The sequence below is a fragment of the Gymnoscopelus microlampas genome, assembly GCF_963454915.1.
Source record: "Gymnoscopelus microlampas genome assembly, chromosome: 2".
In the NCBI taxonomy this organism is placed as follows: Eukaryota; Metazoa; Chordata; class Actinopteri; order Myctophiformes; family Myctophidae; genus Gymnoscopelus; species Gymnoscopelus microlampas.
Window position 1 is genome coordinate 44,295,579 of NC_139939.1, and position 12,766 is coordinate 44,308,344.

Below are 12,766 nucleotides of genomic sequence, written 5' to 3' on the forward strand. Positions count from 1 at the left end.
GATAGGTTGAAAATGGGTGAAGTCGTCCTTTAATGATGTTGGTTGCCCTCCTCATGCATCTTTGTTTGTATATGTCTGCCAGAGATGGCAGCGAGGTGCCAATGATCTTTTCCGCTGTTCTCACTGTTTCTCTCCTCAGCTGTGCTGTTATCGTACCAGGTGGTGAAATAGTAGGTGAGAAGGCTCTCGATGGCACCTCTGTAGAACATGGTCAGGGCTGGAATGGGAAGGTCCACTTTCTTCAGCTGACGGAGGGGGTAGAGATGCTGTTGGGCCTTCTTTGTGATGGCAGTGGTGTTGCTGCTCGGGGCCAGGTTGTCTGTCAACAGTACTCCCAGGAATGTTGTGCTTGTTAGTTGTTACCCTCTCCACAGCTGTGCCATCGATGTCCATTGGATGGTGTTGTGGCCTGATCCTTGTCCTAAAGTCAACAATCATCTCTTTGGTTTTCTCTGTGTTGAGGGCGAGATTGTGCGTTTTGCACCAAACTGCCAGCTGCTCCACCTCCTTTCTGTAGGCAGCTTCATCCTCATCAGTTATGATGTGTAGTGATCTTGAAAAGATCTGGACACATTATTACCATGGGGATTAAGTGGTTAATCCTAATTGATGAGGAAATACCATGGTTTGTATTCTGTTGTCCAGCTTGTGACAGGAGTCAGGACGTGCATGATATTTAGATTCTCACACTCGGACAAAGTGTAGTGTGTGGGCATGAGGAAATCATGGAATGGTTTTAACTAAGATAATGTAAAAAAGGCTTTTTCCCTAATTCCAGTCTTAGAATCTGACTTTTTATTTCACAACATATTCCCCCACTTCCATTGGGATTTATGGGGCGAATGAATGAGTGTGGCAACAGAGTATTTGGTTTGGAACAGACCCATCTTGTCTCTTTATGTCATAATGACAAATGACAGCATCAGATCATGTGTCCCTATCCAAATCAGGTTCTCCAATAGCCTCCGTTTGTTTTTCCGGTGGTGTCACCAGCGAACTTTAAAATGTGGTTGCTTTTCAACCTAGCCGCGCAGTCATGCGTAAGCAGAGTGAACAGTAAGGGGCTCAGTACGCAGCCCTGAGGAGATCACTTCAACAGGTTTTGATGTGTTGCTGCCTACTTTGACTTGGTTTGGACAGCAACACATCAGAACCTGTTGAAGTGAACACAGGATCTCCTCAGGGCTGCGTACTGAGTCAACTACTACCTACAGCTGAAGTAGTTGAGGGTGTCTGATGATAACGCTTTAATGGGCCTGAGGCCGGCCGCTCAGCATACCAGGATACCAAGTCCTAACTAAAATAAAGTTCTGTCTCATGTGAAGGCCAGGCCCCTATAGAGCCTCAGGACCCCCATCATCCTGACTTAGATTCACGACCAATGCAGTCCAACAGTGTATCCATGATGAGAAACAGCTGCAGGAACATGAGCTATGGGAATCACACGGGTGAATGAAATCATGGGGATGTGATAGGATGCGGCCGTCTGTTTGTTCGCCGCTTCTCCATCTGAGTTTTGGATTAGTTTTCCTTCTCAAAACAAGGCACAGCACGGCAACAAGGCACAGCACGGCAACCTGGCTCCCCCCTACCATTCTGACCTCTTCCACCCTCATGTCTCCTCCGGCTCCCTCAGGTCTGGTGACGCCAACCCTCCTGGTGGGCCCCAGGAGGAAGCACCACCGAACCTGGGGCGATTCCACTGGGAGGGGGCTTTCTATTACAGCCCCCTCCCAGTGGAATGCACTGCCAAGAAGCCCCCACCCTCCCATCCTCTCAAAACCCACTTCTTCAATATCTGTTCAGCTTTTTTAACAAAGTTTATTCTTTTTTTTGTGCAGTAAACTTTGAGTAGCCTACCTAGAAAAACACAATATAAATTGTGGAGGATTATTATTATTATTATGATTCATGATTATTCAGGGTCAGGGATTGATCAGACAACCCCAATTTCTTTCTATTTATAAGCACAGGCTATCTATGACTACAACAGAATATATATGCTCTAAAAGTGTGAAAAACATATTTTTCTTTTCATGACGCTTTGTGTCTGTTGTTATGTCTTGCTTTAAATTTGGTTGCTGTATCTACCTTGTGCAAAACAAATGTATCCGACTGGTACAAATAAAGGACCATGGTGACCTTGTCTTGACCAATTCTCCTCCACGGCCCCCACGATCGTGTGTCATGTCATGAGTTGGAGGGCTGTGCCGAAATTGGTGACCGAACGATTTATGTTGCTGCAGAGGTCGCTGTATCTCGAAGGTGAATTTACCATCGACGCAAAACACTCAAAAGAACAAGCTGTACTACGATAAACAAACCGCAAACACCTACCAAATGTGTTCCAGTAACATTACCATTACCCTTGTGCGACAGCCAAGCCACCTGAATGGCCCAAACTACAACACTGCGAGCTCTAGTATCACAATTCCAGTGGTGGAAAAAATTACTCACATTATTTACTTAAGTAAAATTATCAATACTGCAATGTAGAAGTAAAAGTCGGGAATTCAAAATGCACTTCAGTAAAAGTACAACATGTACTTAAAATGCTAGATCTGATGCATAGCCTTGAAGGTTCATAGGCTATGAATCAGAGCTATTAAAATGCCAAAGTATAAAGCACTAATTATGCAGAATGTCCTGTTTCACAAGTTTTCAAATGTATACAAATATTTTGGAAATATGCAGATCTACAAGCACACAATGCGCATTGTTGTAGATCGGCTATTTTCAAATGGCCAAAATATATTGGGGCTGAAATGGGAACTGTATGTTTTGTAATATTAATCAAAATCAACAAAGTATAACTATAATTAAGTCTTCAAATAACTGTAGTAGAGTAAAAAAAAGAACATTTTTTGCCTCTCGAGATGTAGTGGAGTAGAATTAAAAGTACTGGAGAAAAAAAAACTAGAAATATTCCAGTAAAGTTACTTACTTGTACAGTACTTGAGTAAATGTAATTGTTTATTTTCCACCACTGCTGGCGACTGGTGTCATAATTCTACGGGTCACACATTCCATTGTAACACGATAGCCGGGTGGGCGGAGGGGCGTGTCCTTCCTTCCTCTTCTCCCTGGCGCTCGAGCTCAGCTGCTGCTGGACCAGAAATGTCACCTATCAGTCAATGGAAACAACACAATCCGCGGGGAATCGCCGAAGAAACGCTCTCAGGTAAAGTGTATAAAGGTTGCTGGTCAACGTTCTTTTATGATGTTTTGTTTGGGTTTAGTCAATTTGGATTATCAAACTGTAAAATCATGTTTAGATGTTGCTGATCCACCTATATTCGTTCATTATAGACAGAGTTCTTGTGCCAACTTACACTGCCACAGTGCCACTAAGGTGCCAGCACCTTAGTGGCACTGTGGCAGTGTATAGTTGGCACACTATATCTGTAGGACAACATGGCACAGAAGTCTGTCGGGGTTTAATCTATTATAAGCCTAACTGAAATAGATTTGCGTCACATGTTTAGACTACTACACCACAGTACAGCTATTATGCTGTGGACGAACAGGCAGCAGCAGCAGACAGTTATCCAGAGAGGGTTTCATCATCAGTGGTTGAACAAGCTTCTCACATGTTTTACTTAAGTAAACGTATTAATATCAACATGTAGAAATACTCTGTACTGTTACAAGTATAAAAGCCCGGAATTCAAAATGTACTGGAGTAAAAGAACAAAAGTATTTGTATCAAAATGTAGTGTTACCTACTTAAAATACCAAAAGTAGAAAGTAGTAGGCTACTCATCATGCAGAATGTGAATGTCCCATTTCACAAGCTGTTCAAACGTATGAAATGTATAAAAATCTTTTGAAAATAGCAGATCCACAAGCTCCAGGCATTGTGAGCTTGATCGGCTATTTTCAAATTGCCGAAATGGCTGTAGTGGTTAATGTAATAATAATCAAAATCTACAAAGTAACTAAAGTATTCAAATAATTGTAGTGGAGTAAAAGTACAATATTTGCATCTGAGATGTAGTGGAGTAGAAGTAAAAGTATAGAAAATTGGAAATACTCCAGTTAAGTAAAAGTACCTCTTGTACTTGAGTAAATGTACTTAGTTACTTTACACCACTGGTCATCATATTATCTCTGCACAATTTGCATGGGATATTTTACATAGTCCCCTTGAGGTTTAGTGAGGTTTTACACTGCATTAGGCTGTTCAGATATATAATTCATATAGCCAGTGTTCCAAAAAGGCATAAGAAAAGCAACATAATTACCCTTCTGTTCTTACAATATAAAACCCTTTAGTACAAAATAATTTAGAAATAAATGAATAAAAAGGAAAGACTAAATAAATAAAAATAGAAAACAGGCAAGAGTTCCAAACGCAATTTACATTTAGAATTTATCTCAAAATCTTTTTAACATACCAAACCCACCAGCTCTCTCGACTAATAAACGACCTGTGGGAACAGTGTTCTAAGCAGATTAGAATACATTATAAGTATGTTTATAGTAAAGAACATTGTAAAGAACTACTGTTTAATGTGAGTTGAAAAGAACTTCCCTCCTCCCACAGATTCATGTGGCTTTACCTGCTGTAGAAATCCTGACTCCTACACACAAATTTGCATTCTTTTGTTTCACTTCACATGCTAAGGTGATAAACAAATTAACTAGTCTATGGTTGGGGGTGGCAAAAGGGGGATGAGACAAGTGTTTCTTATTCATGTGGGACAGAAGGTCTTTTTATGCTGTGAGAATTGTTTGAAGCCGCTTGTATAAAACCATTCAGCATAGGCGATTTTTGGAAATATATGAACATTTCATATACACACACACACACACACACACACACACACACACACACACACACACACACACACACACACACACACACACACACACACACACACACACACACACACACACACACACACACACACACAAATAAAATAAAAAAGTCCAGCCCCCAGGGGGGGGGGGCAAGCGCCCCCCATGCCCCCCCTAAAAATCGCCAATGCCATTCAGTGTGTGTGCTTTGAGTTCAGTGCTGGTAGGTTGCATACATTTCTTGTCCTGCTGAATTTGAAAGTTTTGAAACTCCTTTTGATATCAAAATATATCACCATTTTAAAGCCTGCCAAACCACAACATTTGAAAGCGTGTTTATTTATGAATGCTTATGTGTTGGTTGGTTCCTGATAGCTACATCTGCTGGGGGAACAGCTTGATAGGATGAGATCCAGGAAAGTGGACCCTCCTGACGGGGGCTATGGCTGGGTGGTGGTCGCCTCCGCCTTCCTCACCATGGGCCTCACTGCGGGGGTCATGAAGAACATCGGCTTGTTCTTCCTGGAGATTCAACAGCATTTCGGGGTCCTGAACAGTACTACCTCTTGGATCACCTCCATCACGATAACCATGTTTCACTTAGGAGGTAAAGAATGTATCCAGCAGAACTTGTGGGTGAGACAGTTTCTCCAGGTAATCAGGATTGTAATCAGGATATATATATCTGTCATATAGGGGTGCAACAGTTAAAAATAATTGATTTAATAGGTTATAAAAAAAATATGGATAATTGAAAAAATCAACTTGATTGATTGAATACTTTACTAGTCAAAGATGTAAACAGCACGGAAGTACAGTTGGGCTAAAAGCATAACACAAAAAATCCTGGGGACAGTTTCCATTGTGGTCCTATGGCCTAATGATCTATCCCCATTTTGGGCATGGCGAAAAGTTTCCAAAAATAGTCTGAAACTGTGAAAATAGCTGATCTAAGTTCACAACGCGTCGATAGAATAATTGTGATGAAAATAATCTACAGTTGCAGCCCTGCTGTCATATTTTGTTTTCCTCACAGCTCCCGTGGCGAGTGCCCTGAGCATGAGATTTTCCCAGAGAGTGGTGATCATGGTTGGGGGCCTCCTGGCGGCCTCGGGTATGCTGCTGGCATCTCTGGACCTCAGCCTGCCCTGGATGTACCTCAGCTTAGGCATTCTGCAAGGTAAGGACCTCTTGTATCATCCCCAGGAGACGCTGCGGTTTTGAATTCTCTTAAAAACAGTGATCACACTACTGCGTCTGCAATACACCATAAAGCACCGATTCTCAGGGGGTCCTTGAGGGGATTTCAGGGGTTTCCCGCTAATTAATTGATAGTTAATAATACAGGTCTGTAACTCCGAGAGTTAATTTAAAGGTAGGGTAAGTGATTTGCTTTGGTTAAAATAAGTGTTAAATAGCTCTATATTCTGATAGTACTCATTGCTATAGAGTGTTTGTTCAGTATTAGGAGTCTCCTTGTCTCTCCACCTCTTTATTAAACAGAAAATGCATTTTCGTTTCAGTTTCATTTCCAATTTTATCCAACCAGGACAGAGAACTCAATCAGGATATAGATTAAACAAGTGAAATTGGAAGTGATGACACTAAGAAATGAGCAGACAAAATTGGAACTGGAACACTATACAAATTAAGCTTAAAAATGGGTACTTTCTCCTGATTGGCTGAGATTTTGACACCTACCGAAAAATGTGTTTTCTGTTTATTAAAGAGCTGGAGAGACAGGGAGACTCCTGTTACTGAACAAACACTCTATAGCAATGATTACTATCAGAATATAGTATTTTAACCTTTTAACAAAATGCTTTTTGTTTTAACCCAAAAATATCACTTACCCTACCTTTAACTCAGTTATATTAACACTTATAATTTTACAGTATATTATCAGGGTCCCAGATATAAAAATCGTATCAAATGGGGATCCGTGGGCTAATGCATATCAAACTATTGGGTGTCCTTTAAATTAAACATTTTGAGAATCTGATGTTTATTTAAACATTTGTCACTTTTGAGAGGGTACAAATGAATTGTGATTTTGGTAGACCCTCGGCGTGGTCCTAATAGTAATACTTTACTAATGTACTATGGGTGGTGACTGGTGAGTGATGATTTAGTTTGAAGTTTTCCTCTGAACAAGCAGCTGAGCAAGCAGAAGATGATGATCTTATCATACGACAAGTCAAGTTCAAAGTTTATTACACACAATGGGGAATAGTGACGACTGACCAAACCAACACATAGAATCTTGAGTTTTTTTAATGTAAATCAGGGTAAGTATACAGAGTGGGGAGGGGGGAGGGAAGCTCAAACAAAGCCAACACAAATTCTTCCCGGTCCGGGGTAAGTCAGTGCAAACAGATACGTTTGCACTGTTTGATAGTCCTAAGTCTTAAGTTGCCTATGAATGAGAAATAAACACGCAACAATACTACACGTCGAAGAATAGTGGAGAGTATTGCTTACCGCCTGAGCACAGTGTCCAACAAGGAGAGCCGGTGAAGACTGAGACAGAGTGAGGGGCATTTCAGTCAAAACCTGATCAGCACCAACTCAGCGCAGCTGTCTCCAGCTAGTCAGTCATCATCACATCAGGCTGATTGAGTAAATGAATTGGCACGTACCTGAGCTGCCCTAGGGGGGCGGTGCTGTCTGCGGTGCTGAACTCTGTCTGTACCGCTGGCTCGCCTCGCTGGAGTGCTCACCTGTCTGGTGGTTTTGTTTTATTTGTTTTATTTATTCGCACAATAAAAACAATATTTGTAACTATACTTTTCAGGACGGGAACCCCTTTTGGGGTTCTTGTTGCTATGTACAGTATATAGCAACATACATTTGTTGTCATTTTTGAATAAATATTTGAAGTTTTCCAGAAAACTTAGGTCAGGATTTAGAAGGCGTTTTTAGAATCGGCCTCAGGCCTTAATGGGTTAAATGACGCAGAAATAAGTGCAGGTGAGAAAAGAACCCCATATAGGGCTTATACAAGGTTCTCACCTAAAATAATAAACAAGTAGGAAGTTAAACATTTCGTTTTTTAAACAGAGGAGCAGGAGTGGTTCCCCAGCGAGACTCCACAGAATACACAATATGTAGTACAGGACAGTGGACAGAAGATATGAGAGATGAAAAAGAAATAACAGAATGTAATAGGAATACAACAGATGCATCTCGTATCGTTGTGCACAGGCGCAGCCGCCAGTAGATGCTTTTGCAGGTGAGAGTGAATCAACAGATGTACGTATTTACTTTATTTACTGGTCAATGTCAGACCCATAAATCTCATAACAAAATGTAACCAAATGGACCCGTAAAAGTCCCATTTGGTCCCATTTCTTCACACTCAGAGTACAATTAACACGGAGGATTTTCCTGTGCGCTATCTCTAGGAACGGGGATCGCCTTCTCGTGGATCTCAGCCAACAGCATGGTGAGCCACTACTTCTTACATTGGCGTCCCTTCGCCTATGCCCTGGCCAGCTCAGGGGAATGTGTCTTTGCCATCATGTTCAGCCCCTTCTTCCAGTGGCTCATCGACGCGTACACCTGGCAGGGCGCCATGCTCATCATCGGAGGCTTACAGCTCAACCTGTGTGTCTGCGGAGCCCTCATGAGGCCCCTCGAAGCCCCCGCCCAAAGAGACGACCTCGAAACCAAAGGCGATCTTCTCGACTGCCACGCTCCAGAGGAGAGGAGGGTCATCTTCCAGTGGTCCCTGCTGAGAAAGCGTGAACTCCTCCTCTACATCGTGTTCGCCATCCTCGCGGCCGCGGGGTTCTTCATCCCGCCTCTCTTCCTGGTGCCCTTCGCCACCGGCCTCGGCATGGAGCATTACGCCGCCGCCTCGGTCCTCTCCATGATGGCGTTCGCCGACCTGGTGGGCAGGCTGACGTGCGGCTGGCTGGCCAACATGAGGCTGATGAGGAACCTGCAGCTACTGACCGGGATGGTCACCATGTTGGGCGTGGTGCTGTTCCTGCTGCCCCTCAGCCAGAACCACTGGGCCTTGCTGGTGTTCACCTCGCTGGACGGCTTCCTGTTCGGGTGCGTGGTGGCCATCCACGTCCCCGCCATCGTGGACATCGTAGGAATGGAGAGCTTCGACAGTGGCCTGGGGCTCTTCATGCTCTTTAGGAGCATCGGGGGCTTCATCGGCCCACCTGCTGCTGGTGAGTGAGCCTCTGACTGTGATCAGTACTGTCCGTTTGTCTGTCTGTCTGTTAGGGAAATAACTTGACAATAACAGGGCGGATATTAATTACAATTTACATATTGGCATTTAGCACTCATCCAGAGTGACGTAATCCGTTTAGACCTGGAACAACAATACGTAACTATACCTTTCAATCCGGGAAACCCTTTTGGTGTAGTTGCTGCTGTCACTCCCTTCACAGATGAGTCAGTTGGGTTTGTTCACTGGTAGTTTATTTAAGCACTCTTGCGGCTCCATATAAACCAACGTCAAACTGTTGATATAAAGTAAATAATGATCAGGAAGATAAACAACAAACATGTAGCATACACTTGAAATAGACATGAAATTACCTCTCTGGCTGCATAGTGCATGTAAAGGGAATGAGGTGCAGTCCAAGGTACTCAAAAGTTATCAGCGCCACGCTGCTTACAAACACACACACCCGTTCACACGGGCGTGTGGCACACACTGCTGCTAGGGAGCCATTTGACTGGGACGCCATATATGGCCAAATGTCCGGAATACATAGAAACGCCACTTCCGGTGCAACAATTTCAGCATAATAACTAAACATTAGCAAATAAAGAAAACGACAAACAATTACAACAATAAATGATAATACCAGCAGCTACACTCCCCACCAAATCACTTCTGGGATTTCAAATGACCTTTAAACTCCTTTAACATAAATATATTAGAACACAATATTTGGAAAGCCTCATGAACCTTGATTTCATCATAATACTTTTAAATTGAAATAATTCATCTTCTTTCCAAACTTCTGCTGCAAGCGGTATAACATTCAAAGGCATAACAAACCTTTGTACAACCCTCAAATCATAAAACTCAATGTCACAGTGACTCAATTCAATATAACAATTAAAATAAACTTCAAATATGCCAACATTGTGACTGTCCAACCTTTTGACCTTTTTTAATTGGTTTGAGACCTGTGAACAAGGATGAGCAACAGTAATGGCTTTAGTCAGGTGGTCGACTGTTTTTGCCTCCAACATTAGCACATCTTATGAGCCCTTTTTTCCTGTGCTCCTTAAAGTTCATCCTTTTCTTCCTTTTTCCTCTCCAGTTCATGTTATGCCCTGGATCCTTTTTGGAGCTATTGGTAGCCTTCTACAGCTGCTGTATACAGTATAGCAACAGTATGGTCACAATCCAGGCCAAAGTCAAAATGACATATTTGGTCATAACTCAGGAACCTCATTTGCACAATTTGGTTTTATCATGAAACGTTTTATCATGAAAAGGTACATTGAATTGGATAAAGGGCCATCAGGGCCATTTTTCACTGCACGTTTACTTGCTCCTGAATGAATAGTCAATAATGAATAGATTTATTTATTTATCAGACCATGTTATCTCCTATTTCCTATGTCTTCTCCCTGGCTGCAGGCTGGCTGGTGGACCAGACGCAGGATTACGCGTCCGCCTTCTACTTCTCAGGTTTCTGCCTCGTCTCCTCAGCACTGTTTGTCCTCCTCACGGACCTCCTCGTTAAGAAGAGAAATGTCAGAGGCACGGAAGGTACAGAGGTCGGTGCCCCAGCCCCAGCCCCAGAATACATCATAAGGACGTCAACGGACGAGAAGAGCGGAATGGAGGAGTCAGCACATAGCGTGCAGGACAACGAGAACCATGTCACATAGTTAGCATGCTAACGAATGAATGACCCGCTGAGAGCTGTCGAGTCAGAGCACGAACGGGATGTTTGACGGATGTCTTCTCATGGCTCTCACCTTGGGGGTGAATCTACATACAGTATGATACAAGCTGTCAGCAAATGGTTTGCGCGCATGACCAAAGATTGTTAAGAGGTTAAAACACACGTGTATTTTTTTAACCCATTAAGACCTGGAACGCATCTGTGCCACTTTTTGATTTGAGCTAAAAAAGCATTATTTTACACTTTGGCTATTCAAAAAGGTGCCGCGCTATGAGCTTGTAGATCTGCTATTTTTGAAAAATCGTGAAAATGTGTGCACATCTTTGAATATATATATTATTTTAAAGCAAACATTAACTCAAATCTTTGCTTCTGGGGGGTCCCTGGAACAAAATAATTTGAGATGGGGGTCCGCGGCCAAATTCATATCATTTTTGGGGTCCTTGACATGAAGTTTGAAAACCACTGATATAGAAACATACGTTTTTCAGAAAACCGTTCTTGCAGAATCGGAACCTCAGACCTCAGGGTTAAATTGGAGTCAGTGACACACTTCTCACCAGGAGATGGGGAAGATTTGTTCTCGGCGTACTTTTCAAAATGAACCCCCCCCCCCCCCCCCCAAAAAACAAAAACAAACAAAACAACAACAACAAGCTAAGGTCAGTGCCAGCGGTCATTATGCTACGGCAATTGATCCACCAAAGCTGTTCCTTAATATCTCTACTTTTTCATTTCACCCTGAATTGTAATATTACAATAGTCGTGTATTATGACTCGATCTGTGTGTGCTACTTTGAAACGTCTCCATCTAGGAGAATAGTGCTCGGTAACAGCCCAACTTGTATATACTCGTTGAGACTGGAAGGTTGTTCCCACACAGATCAGCTCTGTTCACAGCTGCCTTAACATACCTTAAGTTAATTCTGTCGCACAGAATAGGATTGTACCAGTCCAATGCCAAAGTACTCATTATGTGTGCCTAAATCTACTGTCGCAATGTGTTTTACATCTGTACAGTGTACGTATGCAGCAGATTCAGTGTTGATGGAATCACTCAGGATAATGGAGATGAATGAAGTACTATGAACCCACATATCCATTTGAAAGCTAGTGCTTAATGGAGGGAATAGAGCGTCTCAGTGTTGTTGAAAAAACAGGCCTTATCTGAAAAGTATACTGACAGGACCTTCTCAGCAATACAAAGGCGTGGTATATTTTAGTTGTAGTAAAAGTGTCCTTGGGTTGTAAGTGACAAAGTTATAGTTTTAAACTGTGTTACCTGTGGGTGGTGTGCTTTATCTTACAGATGGCATAACACGTCTGTTGTGTTGGACTATATATATATATGGACACAATATATATTATATTTGCAGACCGTCATGTACTGTAACAAGATAACTTGAAAAGTTAGACAGTACAAGTTTGTGTCAATATATCTCTCTATAAGCCATCCACATGATATTACAGGACATAACATTCTTTATGATCTCCCAAAGATGGACTTATTAAGCCTTCATGTTTCTAGTGTCCTGAATGTGAAATGTCCTACATGGAAAATGTATGTTGTTTGACACTGTCAGAGTACAATTTAAGGAATGACATTTGCATACTTTAGCACTTTACTTCTTAAGATACTGTGACTTAAAATACAGTTTAAAGGACAACTTTGGTTTTTTTCAACCAAGGTTTATATTTTAGCTTGTAATTAAAGTAAATAAATGATGAGTGTAATTTTTTTTTCATTTACTGCTTTCTATAGTTTTAGCATTTTTTGCGATATTTTTTACAGTGGGCGGGGGCATTCTGTCCGGTGGCTAAATATGCCTTTTTTACACAATAAAAAAGGTCCGGCTGTCTGAGATGGCCAGATGTGAGTTATTGGGGGCTAGAAGAGCTACTGTAAATAATAATAAAGAAAACGCCGGGTTAATGTGTTAAAAAAATACATATTTAGCCACCGGACAGAATGCCCCCGCCCACTGTGAAAACACTGTAAAAAAGATTGTGAAAATTGCTAAAACTATAGAAAGCAGTAAATTTAAATTTTTTAACACTCATCTTTTATTTACTTT

The 12,766-nt window shown here is 41.9% G+C and overlaps 1 protein-coding gene across 2 annotated transcripts; it reads left to right on the forward strand.

Moving 5' to 3' along the window:
• The first annotated feature begins 3,057 nt into the window (after nucleotides 1–3,057).
• LOC311062073 (monocarboxylate transporter 13) lies at nucleotides 3,058–11,001 on the forward strand. 2 transcript variants are annotated; one of them, XM_084080839.1, is made up of 5 exons: nucleotides 3,058–3,181; nucleotides 5,176–5,407; nucleotides 5,837–5,980; nucleotides 8,205–8,984; nucleotides 10,421–11,001. In XM_084080839.1, the coding sequence occupies exons 2-5, from the start codon at nucleotides 5,206–5,208 to the stop codon at nucleotides 10,672–10,674; spliced, it is 1,380 nt and encodes a 459-aa protein (XP_083936965.1). In that variant the 5' UTR covers nucleotides 3,058–3,181; nucleotides 5,176–5,205; the 3' UTR covers nucleotides 10,675–11,001. The 2 variants fall into 2 exon arrangements, with proteins under 2 accessions (XP_083936965.1, XP_083936966.1); XM_084080840.1 differs by lacking the exon at nucleotides 3,058–3,181 and having other exon boundaries at nucleotides 5,335–5,454.
• Nucleotides 11,002–12,766: the final 1,765 nt, after the last annotated feature.